At 39.0% G+C, this 23,572-nt stretch overlaps 1 protein-coding gene across 7 annotated transcripts in view; it reads right to left on the bottom strand.

The window, feature by feature from the left end:
* The window catches only part of SASH1 (SAM and SH3 domain containing 1), a 193,109-nt gene that overhangs the window by 3,929 nt on the left and 165,608 nt on the right, over window positions 1–23,572 (bottom strand). For all 7 annotated transcript variants that reach the window (XM_085310568.1, XM_085310577.1, XM_085310590.1 and 4 more), the window contains 9 exons: window positions 21,376–21,447; window positions 18,871–19,014; window positions 16,577–16,712; window positions 15,322–15,491; window positions 14,000–14,209; window positions 13,159–13,309; window positions 10,899–11,012; window positions 3,140–4,278; window positions 1,394–1,525 (listed from right to left, as the gene is read on the bottom strand). In XM_085310568.1, the coding sequence (XP_085166694.1) occupies window positions 1,394–1,525; window positions 3,140–4,278; window positions 10,899–11,012; window positions 13,159–13,309; window positions 14,000–14,209; window positions 15,322–15,491; window positions 16,577–16,712; window positions 18,871–19,014; window positions 21,376–21,447 (2,268 nt within the window). The remainder of the gene's footprint in view (window positions 1–1,393; window positions 1,526–3,139; window positions 4,279–10,898; window positions 11,013–13,158; window positions 13,310–13,999; window positions 14,210–15,321; window positions 15,492–16,576; window positions 16,713–18,870; window positions 19,015–21,375; window positions 21,448–23,572) is intronic.

The following is a 23,572-nucleotide window of genomic DNA, read 5'->3' as shown; positions in this document are numbered from 1 at the left end:
CTTTTGTTTATATTCCAAACTGGTAGAATTCGATAGAGGATGTTTCAGCTTCTCTGGTGACATTTGTCAGTAGGACAAAAGCTCCGTGGGTTTAAAAGTTTAGATAACTTTGGGCATTGTCTTCGGCAGCAGGAGCAACAGCACCAATTTTGGCAATTCAGATGCAGTGGGTAGTAGAAACGTGCATTCATTGCTGATTTCCTACAATTTTTTTTCTAAGCATCAATAGAGAAGTGCCACCACTTTCAGAGAGACAGGCACAAACTTGAGATCTGTAAAGGCAAACCCTACTATGCTGCCGATCTGTACTTGTTCTGAAAACGTAACAAATCAATGTATGAATCTTCCAGCATTTCATAACTGCTAAATTTTAAGCTGAGCATAGATCTACCTTCAGGTGCACACTCTCTTACAAATCCAGTGGGGAAAACTGACTATCTATCTGGCCAGCCTTCTGATTGCTGTCATTGGTTGCMACACAAGAAATCTGTGATATTCCCATTAATATGGCATACTTTTTCTTTCTGATTTACTTGCTGCTATCAAAATCACGTATCTTGTCCACACTAATGGCTTGCACTAGTTGTACTCTTGGGACAATTCTTCACTGCAAAGAGCACTGTCTTCTTCAGTAAAGTGTGTTCTTGAGATACTAAACTGACTTTTCTGCTAAATTAAGAGAAATTGTGGACTCATTTTATTCCTACGTGTTGCCGTCTAAAAGTAAGTGTGCAAAGTGAAAGAAMGTGCCAATAGAAAAGCTGCTCACAGAGAGGATAGCAAGGGCTAAACATGAGAATAGTGTGCCTACAGAATGTTAATACTTCAYTAATACTTCAACATGAGACAATCAGAAATACCCAGTAATTTCAGCCATACCCAAGGCTTTCCAGGCCGATCCATTTCATTTATTACTGAAACAACAGAATACCAACTTTGCCTACTCACTTCTTACACAGACCAAATTCTCTTATAGAAAACCATAAGAGCTTTTGATCATTACTCCCTCCTGCTTCTSCTATACAGAGGAGTGGAGAATGGTATGGTTTGAGAAGCATGGGACGTAAAACCTTTTAGATTTCTACACTGAACTGTTTAATACAAGTCATTCTCAACGAGCACCTTTCTGCTATGACTGTTTGCAATCTCCTTGGACATTCCAGGGTCTCAATGGAGAGAGATAGCTACCAGCTCTTCCTTCCAATACTGACTGTCCACCTTTGGGACAGGAGGAGGGACCTATGTGTCCCAACCTACTCCATACCTGCCAGGTTGAAAGTGCCAGAGGGCACTTTTGTACCCAGAATGTTGCAGGTATCTCCCTTTACCAGTAGTCAGTCCTTTTAAAAAGTCTGCTCATAATCAGGGAACAGGTGCTTATGGAACTACTCACTGCCATGCGATGCTGCTTCCTCAGCTGCTTTACTCGGATTTGGTCCATGTTTGTGGCAATATCCTTTTCAGGCTGGTCTAAGTCTTCGGAGTACCTCTGTACCAAAGCCTCAGGAATGCCACAACGACCATGCTGCATGTTCCCAGCCAGCCATGTAGAAGACAGTGATCGGTAAGAAAAGAAAAACTGTGTCAATACAGATCAACTAATGGAAACATAAAGATAAGTGTGGGGTAGAAACAAACAGGAGTCTTCTTCAAGATTCACAAAAAATAATTTTACGTAGCTTTAAAGGATGATGGTAGGGTGAAGCTAAAAAATCAATAAATCATTAACGAGCCTTACAAAAGATCAGTTCCAGCCATTGAAATCAACAGCAAAATTTCTATCAACTCTAACTGAACTGAGGTCTCCCCAAAGGCTATACACACCATCAGCATTTCTGGTGAAACTTGACTCCAATAATCTACTGAGTAGTAACCTATTTTGGTAATYAGAAATCTTACTGGTATTTTAAGGAGGTTTGGTTTAATCAGTTAACTGATGCGACCCTTTGCACCACTTGTTTTCTGGCTCTTTTAGAGGTTCCATGACAGAGAGAGGAAGACTCTAGCAGGAAGGGAAGGACCAGGTTTCCCTGACAGTGTCTAGTCACTAGAAACGCAAGGAGGCAGAGACAGGGCAGTCTACATCACAAAACTTTTCTTAAGATGTTATTTACTTTGTTCACACTTTATTTTTTTAAATTTGTTCCTCACCTGGGGACTGATAATCTTTCCTCAACTCATGCTGATCTCTGTTCTTCTTACAGTTAGATACACTTCCTACCAGGAAAGGACATTGGTAAACTAACATCTCCTTACTCCTACGCATCATATCATTGAAGTTAGAGCACCTATTTTCTGCTTGCATCGCAGTTCTGTTATAAATTTTTCAGAGACTGATTCAGATCACCTATTCCCCGGCATCACCTAAATCCAGGAGACATCTGAATCAATCAGGCTTTATGTGAATCGTAACATACCCCAGGTGTCAGAACTCATAGGCTTTTTACAGGCTGAGAAACATTCTCCTCTGTGGCATGAGATATATCAAATGCCAAAACTCATCTCAGCTTTTGAAAGGGGCCAGAAGCATAATATTCATGCAAGTGTGCTCTTGGCTCAGTTCTGCTTCTGAAGGATGCAGGACATAAGGGTTCAGAAAAAGGACAAACAAACAAGCCTTATTTACTGATAAGAACACTCCTCCCGGGAAATGGGGAAATGCTGTGTCCTGTTCTTCCTCCCAGCAGTGTTTATACATTTTAGCCAATAACTATTCCATGCAAACAGATATAGCAGTCCCCAAAGCAGGGACTAGAACGTGGGACTTCTTCCTTCCCAGAAAGACATCCTCATCACTAGGCTAGCAAGGCAGATCCTCCTGGAAGCATAAAATCTAATCATGACTTCCTTTTCMGCACCACTTCCACAAACTGGCAGAGAAAGATGCATTTCCATCCCAAGCACCACCAAGGATTTAGAGGCCTGAAATGATGAAGGCTCTAAATAGGTCTGGGATCCCTTCTTTCCCAAACACAACTGAAGGTTACTTTAGGGGTAAGACAAGAAGAGACAGAGAATGTCTAATAATTTACAATTTACCTAGGCTGGTTACTTGCAAGAGTGATCACATATGATAAATGAAAGACTAGCTATTGGAACACTAGCAGAATAAAATGTTGAACCAGTGCTCTCCTCTTACCTTGTCTGAGTATGGTTCTTCAGTAAGATCAATGTCTTCAGACTGCAGCTTGGTTTCTATTACCATTTCCAGATCTACTCCCCTGCTACAAGAGATTTTCCTTGCTGAAGCAGGACCTAGCTTTATCACATGCTGCTGGACACTAGCAGTCTCTGGGAGCTCAGCCAGCCAGGGTGGCAGTGGGCTAGGAGGGGTACTGGGGTCCTGTTCAGAAGATGTCCTATGGACAGGTACTCCATGACAATCAACGGAACTGGATGGGCTGGTCTTTTTTACTGGTAAACAYGGTGCTTCTAGACTTGAGTGGTTCCCACTTACAGTCATGGGAGGATGATATAATCCATTAGAAAGGCGTTCTCGGCATTTTTTGGCAGGGACTGGTGGTGGCTGAGAGGGATTTTTTGGTTGCATTCTGGCTTCATTTGTGCCTCTTTGCTCAGCTTCTAGACCTCCCTTGAGGACAGGAGCATAATCCGCCCGTGCAAGGTCATGAAAGCCCTTACTTTGTATTTCCAGAGATGTCCTTGTTGCAGGATGTGTCACTAAGGCAGGCTGAGCTTCACAGTTTTTCAGGGGGAATGGAAGAGGCTTTCCACCTGCAGTCTCCATTACAGAGCAGTCCAGTTCTTTAACTCTTCCCTTCTGAGAACCATCAGCTCCTTTACTCTGCTTAGGCATCAAGTCATCTACCGTACAGCTACCTCCACAAGACTGAGGCTCCAGGGCAAAGCCAGTTGTCTTTTTTGCTATATCCAGTGAATCCCGAGGAAAAGAGTCTATTTCCTTGCTAGTTTCCTGTAGGCTRGTGTTGGGTTCTGCCTGGAGATCATCCAGTGAGTGAGATCTTGGCCACATATCCACTCCCTGGGTGCCATCCAGAGTTTCACAGCTCCGACAGACAGCAACTGGTAAACTTCTGCGGTTCTTTTTCAGACCCGCAACAGCTGGAGGTTTGATAGAGCTCTTCAAAGCACGATGTGTGCAACTGAACCGTGTTTCTTTATCCCCTTGCTGTAGAGTTTCTACTGACTTGGTCAGTGGAAGCGTAGGGTAATTTGATAGCTGGTTTCTACTGAAGTCCTTAAAACTATGCTCGCCTRCTGTTTTTGAGGGCAGAAGACAGGTCCGTCGAGTTTTACCTAGCAGCAAATAAACAAACATACAGCATTTTTTTTAGAAACCTCCTCTGATGAACAGTGGATCACTATTAAATGTCTTTGAAACACGATTTACTCTTATTTTTTTTTCCTGAAAYACTATACGTGCAAGAACTCTGTGCCATTTTAAGCATATGAATTTGTGAGCTTCAGTTTTATTAATGAAGAAGTGGTTAATATTACCAAGCAAGGAAAATTATTGCTATTCTCCACCCCCCTGCAGTTTGCAAAACTTTTTAGTCTAGCCCACTTAAAAAATTTTTTTCAGCATAGAAATATCCTATGTTAGAACTGATAACCTGTATCAGTTACACAAACTGATTTGACTCCATGCAGAAATAATTCAAAAATCTATTTTTTTTCACTCCTCTAATTTAGGATATTGATAGTTACGTTCATCTCCTAATGAAGTTTGGTAGACTTGCACAATAATGTTTTTGAAAAAAAGATACTGTTTGTTATTTTTAATTACAACAAAACATGCCACTAGTGTTATTTCATGTTTTAAATGAGAACCTAACTATTTGCAGTGGGAAATTAGAAAGCAAAAAGGCTATTGCACTATTTCCTTTATAAATAGGCTTACAGGGACATGARGGTTTTATGGAGCTAGGTCCTATATTATGAAAGTGTTTCAACAGGAAGTTTCAAGGGTTACTAATCCTAGCATTAATCTTGTATCATAATGTTTTATTGCAGTCAAAGGTCTTGGGGATGTGGTGTTACTGTTTTAGCATAACCACTTAAGAAGAAACCACACAAATCAATATAAATCAGATGTTCTATATGAGTTTTATTTGTATGTTTTGAGAAATGCACTGGCACTTTTAAACAGCGAAGTCCATCAAATCTGCTTGATGGAAAAATCCTGATCAAACAGACTGAGATCATTAGAGTATTCATGGGTACGAAATACAAGGTCTTTTCTCAAATGCTCCATAGATTTTTTTTCTCACGAGATAAAAGTAAATTTGCGTCAAAATAAAGAACCTGTCAGAATGATGTGACACCTGAGCAATTTTTTTTCATGAGTGATTGAGTTACTTTCTCCCACTCTAGAGCAGGCTTTCTGAAATTAGGATAGATAGTGAAAGTAAAGCTTGGAACTCTTTTTTTCCAGGGGGAAAAAAAAAAAGAGAGAGAAAGAAAATAGCTTTGGCTACATAGCATCAGAAGCCACAAAAAATAGCCAGTTAATGGCTGTCAGTGGACCAGCTAATTTTGTGACCAGATCTGTGAACTTTTGCTTCATTCATTACAATTAAATTTATTTCATGCACTTTTAAGAAATGGATGCTTTCTTTCAAAATTACAATCTGGAAGAAGCTAACACTTCATTTCTGAAGAACRTACGCCGCTTGTTTTGACTATGAATGCTAACACATGTCAAGTGCACGTTTYACTTCAGAATATCCTATCTTCAGACTTCCTGCTGTGTAAGGAAAGAACTTTTCAACCTAAAAGCAAAAATTGCTTGCTTTCTCTCTTTCGCTTGCCTCCTTCTCTGCTCCTAGAGTTTACAAAACAMAACATCCAGAAAACTAGCAAAGAAAATGGAACTGTTACTTTCAAAAAGAAATGCAGAAAACTTTCCCCTCAAAGGCAGTTGGTCACCTTTCTGGATGCACCTGCCCTGATAAACGCAAGCATGTGCAAACTCCTTTCTCAGAAGCTGTAGAGCTCACAGTTAAACTCAAGCTAAATATTACTTTTTTCCCCAAACTGTTCATGAAAAGACATATCACACATTGTTTGCTCCTCCACTACTATCTCGAGTCCAGATAGCTCAAGAGAAGTAGCAGAAAAGTTTGTGTGTGTGCACCTTTCCATGGAGTTAGGCCTCTGCTTCTGAAAACATATTGAAARGACGTTTCAGAGATGTCGCATTCATTTTTTACTGCCTTGGGAACAAATGTGACTATGTAAGGCATATGGAAAAGAATATTCTCTTGGTTATTCATGTTTGCTAGTACATATCTGACTTGTTCCTTGTACTGTCTGTCACTTGCGGTCACAGCTTCCGTAACGATATCCGTGTATCTTCTTTTGAGTCTGAAATACCAATCAGGGAGTATACTAGCTTCAGTACAGCACACTCAGGTCCCTCATCACCTAAAGAAAAGCTCTGAGAATRCTACTGTGCAATATTAGCTCTGAGACCGTAGGGGTATCTAGTAAACATCATTTCACTTTAGAAATGGGACGTGTCTGTACAGAGCCAACAACCTGGGAATGGGAAAAGGAAAGAAACACGAGAAAAGAAAAATTTGGCGGAAGTGAAAGAAGATTTTTGGTTCACCTCAGTCCTGTTTCACATAGAAAAAAAAAATGTAAAAAAGAGGTGGAGGAAAGCTCAAAGCATTTTGTCTATAAAATTAATAACTCAACATGCAATCTTTAAGCTCTCACCTTCCAAATGATTTAAAACCATCTGTTAGGAAAAAGTGCTGGGTTAAATACTACTGTTTTTGCACAAAAGACAGGAGTTCAGAGTGTAATGTCTCTTACACAGATTTAAATTAAGAGCAGTAGCAGTGAGGCTGCTGTAATTTCTCCTAGCTACTGCCTAGTTTCATTATGGTCCTGGGGCATTAAGAACAGAAGGTAGTATTTCCTGAAAATAAACTTTTAAAATAAAGTTTTAAAGTTGTCTTCACGAAGTGAGGACTGAACTGTAAAACAAATGTCCACAAATGTAACGTTCCCTGCCCATCTCAGGGAAAAAAAAAAAAAAAAAAAAGCTACATGGGTTAAAGTTTATAGCAAAGGTTTAAAAATATCTTTATTGTTAGCATTTTGGGCAATAATTCATTCATATTAAAGCCTGGTATTGTTAAGCAGTCAATAGCTTTCATAGTGCTGTCAACTACAGTAGCATGTCTGGTGAGGGGATATTTCTTCACCGTGAGAGTGACAGAGCACTGGAACAGGTTGCCCRGAGAGGTTGTGGAGTCTCCTTCTCTGGAGATCTTCAAGGCCCGCCTGGATGCAACCCTGTCTAACATGCTCTAGGTGACCCTGCTGAGCGGGGGAGGTTGGACTAGACGATCTCCAGAGGTCTCTTCCAACCTTACTGATTCTATGATTTAACTGTGTGCAGACAGACTCAGTTGTCTGGGTGAACATGGAGATAACAAAGAAGGTCCTTATACAAAATGCCTGGAAAGTGTTTCTTTTTTTTTTTTCTTTCTTTTTTTTTTTTTTCGGGTTCAAGTCAAGCTACAGGCTTTCGTTATGCTTTTATTTAAAGCTATGGTGCTGTATCTGTTACAGAGAGCAACATCTGCCTCCCATGATACTTGCTGCAGTTAGAATACAAAGGTGCGACCCTTTTGGTGCTCTGTCACCATCTGCCTCAGAAGGAAGGAGATTGTCCTGGGGAATAGTTCCAGAGGTACCAGAGCTACAGCAACAAATTTTCAGTGCTTCTCTCAATATTTTTTTGCTGCATGGAAGATCATGCTCAGAGAGCCAAACACTCAAACCCGCACACAACAGAGTGCATGAAATGGCCCATCCAGATTCCAGATATTGTTAACATCACTTTGGCATTGCTTTCTGTGGCTATATTTCTGTGTATTTCAAACATCTACATGGAGACAACAAAGATGATAGCACAGTAGACAATCCTAGCCTCATTGCTTTTTTTTTTTTAATAAACTAGTAGAAATGCACATTATATCAGGCAATGTGGCCAACTGTTCTTTTGCTTCCTCTTCTGTTTAATTAGCAGTGAATGCCAGAGGAGGTACGATGCCCGCTTGGCACTGTGGAAATCTGGGCTTTAGTTTCTAAATAAATCAGGGAACATCACTATCCCACTTGATAAAGCCCCTGTTCATCTGCATCTTCAGCTACGCACATTGCATGCTAATTCCCTTCACCCCCCCTCCCTCCTTAAAAAAACCACACAGCAGAATGGAAAAAGGTTCAAAGAAGCCAAAGATGATCAAAGTGATGAGTGACCTATAAGGAAAAATCAATAGAACTTCTCAGACTAGAAAATAAAGGACTTGGGACGTAGTATGACAAAACTCTATAYAGTCTTGAGTGGCAAGGAGAAAGGGGATAGGGACTGATTTTTCAGGGTATCTTCCAGTAAAAGGGTATAAAATGTTTACATGAAGCTAGCTGGAGGCAAGTTCAAAACACACAAAACGATGTCATGGGTACTATTAGATTATGGAGGTTACAGGGGAGACCAGGGAAGTTCCTAAAGAGAAATTGTTTGAAAAAAATGGATGAACATGAGGAAACCATACTCAATTCATGAAATCATTAAGTCACAAATTATTTGTACATTGGGAAGCATCAAATACGCTTGCTCTGTTCTAACATTCTTCTCTAGCTATCTGCTTTTGATCACTGTCCTGTTAGAACTAGACTCTTGATAAGTTTTATGACTGTGTCTCAAATAGACAAGCTCTGCATGCAAAACAAGCCCAATAACCACTGGGCCATCAGAAGCCTAAAGGAGACCTGTTATTTCTACCATGTTTCAAACTGAGGACTGGACTACATCGACCAATGATCTGATCTGGTATGGTTGCTTTCCACTCTTCTGTTCTTCCTGCCTAACACTGAACACGTTACATATTCTATGTTCCTTGTTCTCTGTAAATCGAGATAAAAATATGTCACTGTTTGTAAATACATTATGGATACCAGTGAGAAACTTAAGCATTTCCAAAAGGAACCCAGATATGTACCTAAAAGAAATAGGTCTGTACCACTGACATAATATACAGCAAGACTTTTTCTTTCCCAATCATAATCAGATCTCTGAAATTTTGAATTGATGTCAAAAGGTGCAAGTATTAGCCCAAAACAGGACAGTAAAATATTATGTATGTGATTAAAATATTATGTATGACTCCCCAGAAACTGAAAGACTAATTTCTTAGAATGCATTTCCCCTTACAAGAAGCAGTTTATTATTGCTGATCTGCACATTATGATGTTTATACCAAACAAATGATTATCTTTATGTTAATAAATGAGAATCGAATATACTTTGGAAACAAGATCTATATAAACACTTATGGTTTGTGAAGTTTGCAAAGAAGGTGGAGTGCATTTCAGATTAACTAGCTGTGACAAAATCTCTCGACGAATTTCATACCAAATGTTCTTTCCATAATGGTTTTCAAAACAAGAACTTAATGCATTAGTGAACAAAAACGATGCAGGAATGCAGCAAGCCATAAATGAAAAGCAATATAAAAAGCATTAGTGATATCTCACATTCTGCAAAACTCAGATAGAAATACTAGTTTAAATGTAGAAGTAAGTATCTAAGCAGACAGGCAGTGACAATTGCTTTCTGAAGATTTTACTGTATTTTTAAAATAAGGAAGATGTACAGGCAAGCAATTTAACTTCAGTGTTACAGCTATCATTATGATGGCACTGAGAGATAAAAAGGAAAGAAAATTGTCACATATGCCATATATTTAGTTATGATTATATTCCAGCAYGCCTACTGTATGGGGATTCCATGCTGAAGAAAAAAATTTTCTCTGCCTTTCAGGAATTTAGTATATTGTGGAGTTGAGGCATTTCAGTTCAAAGCAAATGGCAATTTTTTTTCAATAAATGGTTATTTCTGAGTGGCAGATTGACAGAAAGTGCACATACTCAGAGAAAGACATTCAGCTCATATTTTAAATTGGAAAAGGAGCTACTAAAAGGGATTCAGCATCTCTCTTTATTCTGTTCTTGGTTTCCTATCTACACTGGATGAAACCAGGCAGTCTGAGACCAAACCAGGGCTCAAAGGCTTGGATTGATAATGTCAAACCAAGAGAAACCCAAACCAATTTAATCCATTTTAGTATTTTATCTCCCATGACAAGTTTACATGTTTCCTGAAATAAACAATTCTCAGTCAACACAAAAATCCAATTTCTTCAAAACAGAGAGAGTAATCTGTTATCACCTACCTTCTTAATTTTTCACTCTTTTACTGATGCAAGACAAGGTAGTTGGAAATTAGTATGATAAGTAGTTCTTTTTTTTTTCTTGACAACTTTTCAATTAATTAATTTGCAAGTGTTCATACACTTGCCCTAAATTTCTACAGCTGGCTTCTGATTAGAGGACAATGCAAAATGCAACCTGAGCAAACACAAAAATGCTGCATTAAATGAAGTTTTTTATTTTCTAAATAGTTTTTGTGCAGGTTTAGAATAAATCCTCCTAATCCCAGTGGAGTTCAGGGACTTTTCCATTGCCAGTGCTCCCTTAGAAAAGAGTTGTCTAAGTATGAGTAGCAGAAGCCTCACAATGCACAGCTGCCCAAGACTATGATAGGGAATGGAAAAGGCTAGGGATGGCAGTGAGAAGGCCTGTTGTCTTAGGATCCCAAAAGAAAGCAGATGATCTGTGAACATAATATGTTTTCTACCACTGCAAATAAATAAACTAGCAGCAATGAAAACCAGTGGCCCAAGCTAAGAATGAAAGAGGCAGTCAGAGCAAGGGAGAAAGTAAAGTATGAAATATCTCTATGTTAGCCAGAAACGTGAGCAGAAAGCATACAAAGTCATCTACTGCAAAAAGGCTGGGAGGATTATGAGACTTTTTGCCATCATTATTATTACCATTCTCCAGGTTTTCACTGCTCTCGTAGCAGCCAGAATCCCGAGGAGAGCATCCAGTTAGGCCTTGACCTTCAATGAGAAGTTTCTCCTGAGATCCTGACTGGTCACTGTTACCTAGAGGAAATGAGAGAGTCTAGTGAAAACAGAGACAGAGAATACAGTTGAACTCCTCAGACTTACATTTCCAACACCTACACTATTTTCACTGTTATGTTAATCTTATCAGACCCTAGTTTAAAAAAGAGTGAGCATTAGGAACAGCCATCACAAAGGGATAAATAGCACTGGGAAGTATTCATCCTGTTTCATACGGCATTAAATACCAGCCTCAGCATGAGTGTCACAGAGCAGTGATGCACACAATGAAAGAAGAACGGAGTGTGTGTCCTTCTCAGCTGCCTCAGTGCCAAGTCCTGTAACTCACCTTTTAAGTAGCCATGGGGATGGAAATACTATTAAACTAGGGAAACTTATTTAAAACAATGCTATCAAGGTTCAAAATCCCACATCAAGTAAAAAATGAAAAAAAAAATCCCAACCCTGACCTACTCTACAGAAAGGACCAAGAGGAAGGATCAGGAGTGGGTCTTGCAAAGTCAGACCCTTACTGACCCCCTAATGAATGGGGAAGAGACAAGGGAGACTCTACTGGGAGAAACGCTTGCCTTCCTCGCTCTGTGCCTAGAGCCAACACTGGTCTGGTGCGGTCCCCTGCAATCCAGGGGCTGGATTCCAGGAATTTGCCCACCGTGTTTGGTTGGAAATTATGCTTTGTAAAGACCCTAAATCTGGGGCTGAAGAGAGAGAAAACCAACCCCATGATGCAAGGAGATAGTTTATGTTGTGTGGGTTATTTCCTTTTTTGTTTTTTGGTTTTTTTCCCCCTACAATAAAATGTCAGAAACAGCCATTCTGCTTCCTATTCTCAGAACCTAAAAGGTAATTAGGGAGTGGAAAGAAATGCTGCTGCCCCTCCTAGGTTCCAGCTGTCTCTTCTTCTCTTTCCTTTCTGCTCATCACCCTTATTTAGGACTGGAATTTATATTTTCCAATTACTACATCAAACAGTTCATCAAATTTTCAAATGAAGATTGCAGGTCCCTAAAAAAAATGATTTCATCATGGAAGAGAACATTCTAAGTAGGTCTGCAAATAACCAAGAAAGGTTTGCATTGGATGATAAGTAGCAAACCAAAAAGATCCAAGCAATTCTGAAATTGCAGTTTTTTCTTATGGGAGAAAGTCTCAAAGCCTCTTTTGGAAATGTGCAAGAAATGTACATGTCAGTGAAAGTTCAGGCCACAAAGCACTGTCCAAAGTCTGACCACAAATCTCTGTAACAGAATTAAACCTTACTCACTTAATAAGCAGCTGTTTAAATTGCTGATATGGCACTTTAAGCTATATTGTAGGATTTTGCACAGAAGCAGCTGAGAAAACCCTCACACAATCTTTTCCACTGATTCTGCTCTGGAGGACATTAAACTTCTGCTGACATTTTGGGATGAAGGGGAATTCAGTACTGTTTTAAGTTGCTGCAGTTAGGTGTTACATGGGTCTCAGCCCCTGCCTCCAGCAATGTCTGCTTTTCAAATGGGTGATTCTACTCTTCTGTTGTAACTCTTGGCTATTGCATGGCCACTACAGCTTCGCTTTGTCCCGTGCACCTGAGGCCCCCTCAAATCAATTTGACTGCCAGGGCTCACCCTGCTTCCCCCATCTTTGTAACCACTTGTTTGGGATCCTCTGGACAACAGACAGAGTTGCACTGCTGCATTTTAGATAGTTGTGCCACTCTTTTGCTCTTTATATCTGACTGACACATTTTTCTCCCTTTGAAAATTGCTGTATTGTTATGTTTACAACTTGAGGGTACCTGTATAATCCTGAAATTCAGAGAGTCCAAGGACTGTATGCATATGCAGGTAAAAAAAGTAAAAGCTTAATTCATATCACCTTACCCCACAGCTCTCCGGGCTTTGATCTTTTTCTTACCCTTGGTAACGCCCAATCTCCTCTCTCTAGAGGAGACTTGAATAATTTGGGAAGTAGGGCTTACATGAACAAAGAATTCTGGTAGAACAAAAGCAAGCCTTAAGTCACTCCTCAAAAATCTGTGTGCCATAACACAGGAGGACCATGGAAATAACTAGATTAGAAAAAAATGTCAAAGTCCCTGAACTGGTTTTGTCTTCTAAGAGATTCTTGGCAGAGCTCTAGTAAACTTCAAAACCCTCAAAACCCCCAAAACCCCACGTACTATCATATTCCTGTAAAAGTTCCACTGCTGTGAGGAGAACAGCTCTGTGCTCAGGATCTCGGATGTTCAGTTCATCCAAATCTTCCTCTTCTAAAAGCTTAAAGGTATCCAGATCTTCATAACCATTGAACAGAAAAGTGGGCATGTGCTCCTGCATAGGAGGAAACAGGAAAAAAGTGAACTATAAGGCAACAACATATTTGTTCAACTTATTTTGGCAGTACAAATTCTAGAGATTTTCATTACCAGGAAAAAAGCAGTAGTTTATCAAATGCAAACCACTGCGCAACAGTAAAATTACAGGATTATATACTGTATAAACATTAATCAGAGATTAGGGAGGTAGCTGTGCTAGAACTAGAATGCTATACGTATTTTTGTATTTAGAATGCGCTATATTAAATGCACTAGGTAGCACACTATCCAGAAACACGATATGGCATAGCTCTTTACTAACAGGTAATGCAAAGGATGAACTACAGCTACAGCAGTTTATCTCCAGCCCTACCAAACAAGAACATGGAAAATAACTTCCTTCTTAAAGAGAGGGTAAATATCATTATTTTACGCTTTCTATTTGCTTTTGAAACGTGTTAGCTGGCAGCCATACTATATAATGCTTTATGCTTTCTGAGTGCATACAGCTTGCAGCACCTCATCAAGCGTGACAGGCAGTTCTGCCAGGCCTCAGCTATTTCCACTCTGCAACTAAGGCCTGATTCTACTAAGTGGGGTCATGCTCCTTAGCATTATAAATCTGTTGTACAACTATTAACTCCAAAGACATGTCCCCTTTCCCACAAGCAAAAATGAAGGATAAACAAAAAGACAGAATGTGGACCTTTAAGTTGATGCGATCCAGGAGATCCTCAACGGACTTGGGCTGGGGCGGTCTGCTTTTCCGGCGTCTCCTGGTGGGTCGCTTTGGCTTCTCTTCCTCTTCATTTAACACGTCCACATAGATAAACTTGAAAGTGCCGACTTTGTTGTTCAACAGGCCCATCCATGTGCCCATAGGGGGTTTGCTGATTATATCAATGATGTCGCCTTTCTGCAGATTGAGGAAGCAAGACAGACATTTAGGCATGCTTTCTGAAGGACAGTCAAACTCATCATCTTACCCTTGTCTTTTGTGTACACAGAGCTTAGTCCACAGGTAAATACCTTTAGTTTCAAGGAGGTTAACTAGACCTCTTGCAAGGATCTTTTTACAAATGGTGATGATATATATTCTTTTTACAAATGAAGAAGGAAGAAAAGGGAAACTAAGCAATTTGCCTAACATCACAGAGGAAGTAGCGGAATCTGGAAGAAACCCTAACTGGCCAGATTTGCAAACCCACTTATACCCTGGGCTGCACCACTGCTGTTTTACAGAGATGGCTCAAAGGTGTGTAACTGTCTAAAACTGGAGCAAACGAGAACAGTCTCAGGCTGCTCAGTGACATTWGATTTTCTGAGGAAATGCAGTATTATGAAGAAGAAATGCCACTGTACTGCAGCGTTTTCCACTACATTCCTGATTATATCAAAGAAGTGGATKCACAATAGTCATTGTATCATTCAAGAGGTTACCCCATGTATATCTGCTTTTAAAAGAATTAGTTGTCCTTGGAATTTTAAGTAATGAATGACCCAGAAGGAGTCAGATAGGGTGGACAGAATACTGCACAAATAAAAAGAACAAAAGTTGGTATCCAGAAAAATTGAAAGGGACTAACAACACATGGTCAGCAAAGTAATTCAGTATTAGCTCAAAAACTAGTCATATTAACTGAAATGCCTTTAAAAGACACTGTAATGCAGATTCATCCATATTCATCCAAGATTTTCAAAAATTATTAACTAATGGATTAATTCACAGTGACAGGCATGTATTTTTTCTCATTAAAAAATAATCCTTGCAAAATTGCTTCAAGTGTAATGTAGGGATTACTGGGATGTAGGGAAATACTAATAATTACTTAACTATGTTCTATAATATTTTGTTTTCATCCTAACAAATCTTAAAGGTATCAGAATAAGRCAGGTAAAAAGTCTCCAAAAAACACATGGAAGTGCATTAAAAGACTAAGAATTGTAAAGTTCTTATGAAGAGCCTGTCATTAGCAGTTATGCCAAAATAAAAATTTGACACCCATTAAAAGTAAAAACAACTGGTACCTTTAGCTTCAGAGAGTCAGTATCATAAGGGCTGGGAGTAAAATCAGTATGAACCCTGGCTCTTCCACAAAACGGTCCCCTGTAAGGAGGCTCTTCATCATCACCATCTTCAGATTTCACGCTTTCCCTGTTGCTAGTTGAGGAATCTGTTGTGCTCACCGTCTGACCACCTAAGCACATACGTGTGAGAGACAAAACATCAGTTTACAGAAAAAACARCTCCTTGTGAAGAAGGTTCAGAAACAGAAGCAAGACAGAAATCCCKGTTAAAGCTTCCTCAAAAAATGAGACTTATTTCTAGAAAACATTGTAATTAAAAGTCCTTAAATGCTGTTATTTCTTATATTTATATACACATGATGGGAAGCTTAGTTAAGCTATTTTACACTCCTTCTCAAACTAATCTCCTCAAAATTTAATTGAGGTGTTATTTAATTTATGCCTTGTCTATAGTACTTCACAGATATGATCTGCCTGGAAAGTTTTGTCCACAAAAAACCTCAGTGAGAAAATGAGGCCACCACAGAAAAGTTCCAGAGTTCCAACTATGTCCAGAAACATGGTTTTATGATGACACTTTGTGTTGATAGTAAAAAAAAACAAAAAAACAAAAAAACCCCCAGAAACTAGATGATCTTTAGGACATGCATATCCTGATTTAGAAATGGAGATTTCACTTCAGACTTTTTTCTAGTAAGTTCTTGGCTTCTGCTGGTCAGTAATTCATAGCAGAGTCCGTGTCTGGATCCTGCTTAAGCTCTGACTTTTGCTAGAGACATTCATAACTAGAGAAGTTTTAAACAATACTCCTCTGAGTCAATGAGAGAACCTCAAGGTTTCTCTACTAAGTTAAAACAAAAAAAAAAAAAAAAAAAGAAAAAAAAAGCAGAAGTTCCCAGGAGAAATCTTGTGTAAAGATGTGCCCATTCACTGGTGCTTTGATCTGGATCTTTGATTATCACTCAGATCATTTGTATTACAATAGCAGGGCCCAGCAGCCCCAGCCAGAGAGCAGGATTTCACTTTCTCAGGGCTCTGTATAAACACAAAACAAAAGAGACTGCCTCYGTATCAAAAAGCTTACAGCACTTTTGAGCTAAAAGTTGAAGATACTGTTCATTGTTAACCGTGATGACTAACCCATCAGCCTTCCTACTTTTAACCTCTGCTTCTGCTTTGACTTTCTCCTATTCTGCTTACTGTGGAAAYCTCTACAGCCACAAAAATGGAGCAACACAATTACGGCTGAACTTACTCATTGAGCTCTGACCGCTTAAGGAGCTCCTCAGGCTCTCCACTGAGCCACCAGCTTTCAGCTTGGGCTTGTCCAGGGAGTCGGTGTCTGGCTGCGGCGACTGCGGAGAACCTGGCACAACATCTGGACCAGGCTCCTGCAGGAGATGAAACCATTTCAGTTCGGTAAAGGAACACAGGCAATGACAGGAGCTGATCATTCGACTTTGAGTAAAGGACATCTTGTATTTTCTTGCTGGTTACTAGWCAGGATGAAAGCTAGTAAGTGTATCAACTTATTCAGTGGTACACAGGTGTGGCAGGAACCCCATTTTATCAGGCATGGTGACATAGACAGCAGCAGAAAGTCTGGTCTGAAATAGCTAACACTGAAAAAATGTTACATGAAACTCCAATTTCAAAAGTTTTAAAAGTGCTTGCTGTTTTACCAGCAGCAATGGCCAAACAGCTAAAGCTTTACTCAACTTTCTGAATCAGGATTTTGTATAAAGACAAGTACAAGCACAGCAATGTACATTTTTTTGCAGCAAATTACTGATACTTTTGCTCATTTAATTCTTTTTCTTTTCCTCTCTCTGTTGAAAGTAACTGGAAAATGCAGCCTGGGCATAATATAAGTACATATAAATACAAAAAAAGATTTTGCATATGCAATAGGTGARGCAATTTCTCTTTTAATTCAGTCAAGCATTACAGTAAATACAAAAGGGTCTTTCCTAAATTGAAATTCTGTTAGCTTATGTGAAGCACAGTTAAAACAAAGCAGTAGTGATCTGTGGCCAGAATAGCTTTTGCTTGTTTTTCATGAATGCAGACTGAGACCGTGGCACATAGTTTGAGTCATGATGCCACAAAGATAGAAGGTACAGATACTCTAAAATGATTGTGCCAAAATATTCAAAAACAACTSTAGCTTGCATACAAGAGTTGTTTCTGTGCAGATGTGTGGTCATGAAACTTCTATATGAAACCTATTATTTGCATGCTACAGAATCATTAGAAAAAAAAAGTCATCCCAGCATATGACTTCAGAGGTCAAGTCAATCTTGGAGACAGCTAGAGAGCAGAAGTATTGCTAATTGTAAACTGATTTCTCAATGTATCCCTTTCTTAGGCAGACTTTCCAAAGGGGCATTGTAAAGCCAGTCAGGCACCAAAGTGTTTTCTTATCAATGTCAAATCACACTATTCGACCTTAAAATTTTTTAATTATAAGCATAGCTGTAGCATTGCTCCTGGTTATGAATGAACATGGCAAATATTCCTACAAAAAAGAAACTCCAGTGTTCCACGGCATTACTTAAAACTGTCCACAGAACTGCCTGATACGCTCTCTCCAAGTTTAAGAATTTTGGGGTTGTTATTTGAATCTGATTAATTAAAGCCCCTTTTACAAACAATAACACTTTGCACCATTCAGGTGAGGCCTTACTGTGTTGCCACTTTCATTTTTCTATTACTGGAAGTATTACCCTGGCGATCCAGTGACTGGTAAGTGACCACTTGAGGGCGATGTCTGCAAAAAAAAAAGCTCTGCTTTCCCAGTGGTTTTGTAAACTATTACTTACACATTTCAAGCGGAAAGACTGGTTTTAAACAAACGCTGAATAATTTTTGACAGTCCAGCAAAGCAAGGAATTCAAAGTATACCAAAGGGATTTTTTTGAAAAATGCAGTAATTGTTCTTAGCCCACTAAAATTCAAAGTCTAGTTTTACAACTAATATACTTCAGGTTTGCCTTTAAGAATGAGCTATAAAAATCTGCAATGAAAAGAAGAATAGGAAAATCTTGGGATGCCCCTCCCTGACCACACTGTGCATTTATTTTAATGGGCTGCTGCAGAGTGCAAGGTATGCTGGAGAACAGATCTGTAATAGAGCAGAAGAACAGTGCCCACAGAGATATGCTGGGAATTTAAATTAAGGTGCAAACTGCAGATTAAATATATTATTGTGACCTTATGTCATAAGGCTAGTTCCCTTAATAAATAATGATGATAGATAAAGAGATGGAAATACAGAGCAAGATGTGTAATGCCATCAACCATAGGCTTCTGCTGATGAGGTACTTGAACGAAAAATCTGAAAATGCATTTTCACAGTTGGGCTTCTGTAAGAAGYCATTTCACAGTGAGGGATTTTACAAGAACACAGAAATAAGCCATACCACATAYTCTTGGAAGAAATTTCTTCCTGACTTGACAGACTCCTCAATCTATAGCTTGAAGAATGGGAATCAACATTAATTATCATGTCTACAATATTAAGTAGAGTCCACTGCAAATYTTACATACCTGCTCAGACAGAGAGTTGCTGTATTTCTTAGACATCCTTTTCTTCATGGTTTCTTTGACAGACTTCACCTTTTTGCCCAGAGATATACGGGATGCAGAAGGTGATTTGATCACTTCTTTATAAACAAAGTCTCCTTCTTTGCCCTGCAAAATAAAACAAGATTTAAACCTATAAAATGCAAGAGCCATTTTTTCCTATTAGTCCAGCATTCACCCAGGCAGACAGGGGATGGTAGTGTGTTATCCTGTTCACTGCTCTAAAYTGACTGTCAAGACCTTGTGCAAACCACCACAGTAGTCCTCTCTACTCTTCTTGCTCCTAAGTCCTGATTTGTAATTTTTTCTGTTGGTACAGTATGTGGATGTGTTGGGGTCTGTTAGGATGCCTTTATCCTTTCGAGTTGCAGCTAAGTATCTGACTTGGCTGACAGTGAACTCTACAGTTTCAGACTAAGCCCTCCGCCTCTGGAGGCACAGAACAGTAGCTGTGCCTCATGTTGGTCAATACCACAGCTTAACAGGACTCAAGCTATCTTTGAGATCCTAGCGAAATACATACTTGGATACCTATATTTGACTACCTAAATTTATATTTTATTTTCATACAGGCACTCAGTTAACCTCTCTTGATGACCCACTTTGTGGTTTTACTGAGAATTGTTAAAAAAAAAAAGGGTGGAAGCTACTGAACCCACCAACCACGGTAGAAGGTTGCACTTCACAGCTATTCTTAGGACTCAGACACATGAACAGGTTACTGAAGGATTAAATTAGTCAGTCCATGTATACTGGATGACAAAGGCCAGCTGCTTTGAACTCATTTAACCTTTTCTAAAGTAGCCTGAGTTACCTAGTATTTACTTATGCCACAAGCATACAAAATGAATTACTGTGGATCAGTTGACATTTTACGGAACTTAATTTATATGACTCAGCCCATATGCAGGCAGTTTGTGCAGTCAGCATGGTAAGCACATTCTTCCACTCTACAGTACTTTAGGAACCACAGCAAGGCAACTCTRTCAGAGCTACTACCAGAGCCTCTATTGCTAAGGATACACCAAAAATTAGATTGCAGAAGGAATCAAAATCTATTTACAATTTGATTACTGAATTTGGTCTCTGACTTGGTGTAATAAACCTTTAGAGAACAATTTAGATAAATAACAAACCTAAGATACATGTACACTATATTCTGCACAAAGGATTTATCTTTTTTCCAAATTTATGCACGTTTGTTACTTTATTATGTTCTCCTAAAAAAATCTTTGTGAAGTTTAATTGACACTTTACTTCCGATACTTTTGTTTTTTCCTTTGTAAGTTGTTTGTGATAACAATTTCTTTGGTAACTTTTGGTCTTCTTTCAGCAAAAAATAAGGATAGCTCTTTGCATGATCTGTTCTGAAAAAAAATCTTTTAACTAATGGACTTGCACGTTTTCAACAAAAGCTCTAGATCTGCACACATTATTGTGGTTCACTGTATTTTTCCCATTACTGATGGTAGTAGGGAAAACATAACATCTAAACTTCACACCTTCCTATGTCAAAAACAATCTGAACAAAATATGCCAAGYTAACTATGTATAAAGATAAACATTGTGACTTTGGAAGTTAAGCTTTTCCTTAAGTAAAAAGCTGACAAAGAAAATAACCCGCAGTTCTGTCCAATTTAGGGGAAATTTTTGATGCAAAAAAAATCTTCTTTTGCAAAAATTTTTTTTTTACAATTTAAACTTAAAGTAAAGTAGAGACATCACCAGAGTTAAACTTGAGATAGTACAGGTTCTTTGTGATATTTTTTTTAAAAAAAAAAGCTATATATGGGCAATTTAGTTCCATAAAATGTTCAAATGTTCTGGCTTATAGTTATTTTTGGCTGCAGTCTAACTAGCATTAACACTAGGATCAACATGAGTAACATAAAAGGAGTAATTCCCATGGCAGTAATTTTATTACAGTTTTAATAAAAAAAAAAAAGAAAAGAAAAAAACCCCACTGACACCAACTGTACAGCACCCAGCACAATGGGATCCTGGTCTACTCCACAGATCTTAAATATAATGAGAAAACAAATCATAAGTAACTTATGCACTGACTTCCACCAAAATAACTTGCAGATCTTCACCGAATTAAAGTTTGCCTYGTCATTCTGAAAAGCAAACGTTTTACCAAGAAAGCATAGTAATGGTATGTTTTGCCTGGAGAGATGCTCTGAGGAAGTCAGACACAGGAACAGTCCACAGATGTGCCCCCAGATCTGTGCTTTGATCACTTGTTCCTGCATCTTTAGACATATGGTTTATAAATACTCATAAACACATGGATATGGGTGGATATGTTATTCTCAAAGCTAAGGAAGTCTGTGGTTAAAAAAGACACCCTGCCTTCTTGGATCCTCAAACTGCTATTATGGACCTAAATTACACTTAGGCCTATTATAACTCTATTGTGCATTTCACTTAATGCTATTTCAAGCCTGCGCCTTCTTGCCTTACACTCACCATTTGGTCAGAACTGTTTCCAATATGAAGAGAACGATTTGTCAAGTCAAATCCTCCAAAGCTACAGGTTCTCTGCAAAAAGAAGGATAGAAACAGTTGTATCACAATGATCAGTTCAGTCCAAATATCTGTGATTTGGAGAATGTCAGTGAAAACACTAACATGTGCAAAAATGGAAACAAACAAACAGATGGGAGACCAAAGATTCAAACATTACAAATTGAGAATGCTGTTGTAAAGTAACTTGAGTCGTTTGTCTCTCTCAGAGATGACTCCTTGGTCTAAGGTCTCTTGCTGTTGAGTCATCTATTGCCTACTCTTTTTTAAAAACCAAAAAGACTTTTGGTCTGAGGAAACTGTTTGTTCATCTTATGCATAAAGTTTTCCAGGTTCCTGGCAGCTCCATCTCAGCACTTGAATCTCCCTTCATCCATTAGTCCACACAAGCACTGAAACAGAGAAGGACTAATCCTTTAAAGCACTGTATAACCTACCTTCTGGGAACAGCTGCATATGCTTAACTTCCACTGAAATGCAGGCAATGTTAGTGGCTTTGCAGGGCAAATCCTTGGTAAGAGGAGGGGAAAACAAGCCYGTTCTAGAGGTTCATAAGCATCGTGGCCCCAGAGGCTTGGAAAGCCCCAGTTCCCGATGACATATTTCTCATCACCTCCATGATGATACATGGCAGTTCTGCTACTTTTGGGAGAAAGGAGGTCATATTTTCAATGGCATTATCACCTAATGGAGTGACTCAGACGYTACTTTCTGGGTTTGGCTGAATGCACAGATGTAGTTTATCATAATAAYCCTGCATTAAAAAACAATCAGCATTATGATACTGCTTCCCTTCCAAAAGCAAAGAGCAATCAAACTCAGTGCAGTTGTACTTCCACAGCCAAAATCAGAGCATTTAAATTTGGCAGGCGACTCTCTGCTAATGCTCCGGTTATCACTTGAAAAAAGACCAGCACCTTAGAGTGGCTCAAAGAGAATTTAGTTTTGCCTTGCAATCCAACAGGTCAAAACATTGACTCTTTTTTTTTTTTTTTTTTTTTTCCCTTCCCCCCCGCCTTTGAACAACAAACTGCACAACCAGTTGCTAGTTACCTGGCCCTGTCAGCAGCCTCAGCAGGCAATCCTGGAAAATGAGGGCATAGCATTTTACTCGTACAGCTTCAACTCTAAAGTATGTGCTTAGCGATAGGCAGATCTCTGTTATAAATATTCTCTTTATAGTCAGACATGAGACAAACAGGATGCAGAAGATCAGGAATTTGCAAACTGTGCAGTTTTAGGGCCTGAACTACTCAATGGAGTAACTTGAAAGATACTTTAAGATTTAACTAAGCATCAGATCAAATCTACAGAAGATTTGTCCAGTTAGTACAGTAAGTGTGGAGATCCACTACCTGAGGATTCCCAGTTTACTTGGACACTTYATTAATAAAGAGGCAAGCCCTGTAAACTGTGCTCCTTAATAAACAATTCTATTAATTGGTTCTGTTAAGGTACACATTCTTCCTGCCTCATTCATTGCTAATCAGCATACATATTAATTGCTTTTTTAAAGTGTTTTTTTCTTGCCGTATGTTGAGTGCTGCACACCTACAGCGCCAATTTTTATAGCAACCACAGTTCTCTTAGAACTCACAGCCAGCTTTGTTTAGGCTTCACACACACAAAAAAAGTGCTGTGATGTAGAATTCTTTAAAACTTTTTCTCTCCAGAAGGCAATGTGACTATAGCATAGCTTTTAAAAATTTGGAAAGCATTTGAGACTAACCACAAGTAATAAGATCAGTTTTTAAAGCACAGCACATCTAACTATGAGTAATGTTGTCCTTCTGCGAAGAGTCCATTCTAAGTAACCCTGCAGCKTATGGCGATCCCAACAATGGAGAGAGGACATCTGGAACTGCTCTGAGTAAACATCTCTCAAACCAGCCAGAGCTCCTCCTACAGCAGGCTCTTCCGAGAGCAAAATGGCTGTTGGTTAAAATGTACCATATTAAGGATTYTTATTGTTCCGTTATGGACCTCCCCATACATTCAACACTTAACTTGCACCTTCAGATTTCAKTAAAGACCCTAGTAATTCTGTACCAAACAAAAGGTCTGTGGATGAGGAAAGGGATATTCAATGGAATGGCCATGCAATCAAAAATATTATCATTTGGGGAGAAAAGAAAAACTG

Source organism: Rhea americana, unplaced genomic scaffold, assembly GCF_003343005.1.
Source record: "Rhea americana isolate MKP2758 unplaced genomic scaffold, rheAme1 scaffold_108, whole genome shotgun sequence".
NCBI lineage: Eukaryota > Metazoa > Chordata > Aves > Rheiformes > Rheidae > Rhea > Rhea americana.
This window is presented reverse-complemented; position numbering and strand designations above follow the sequence as displayed.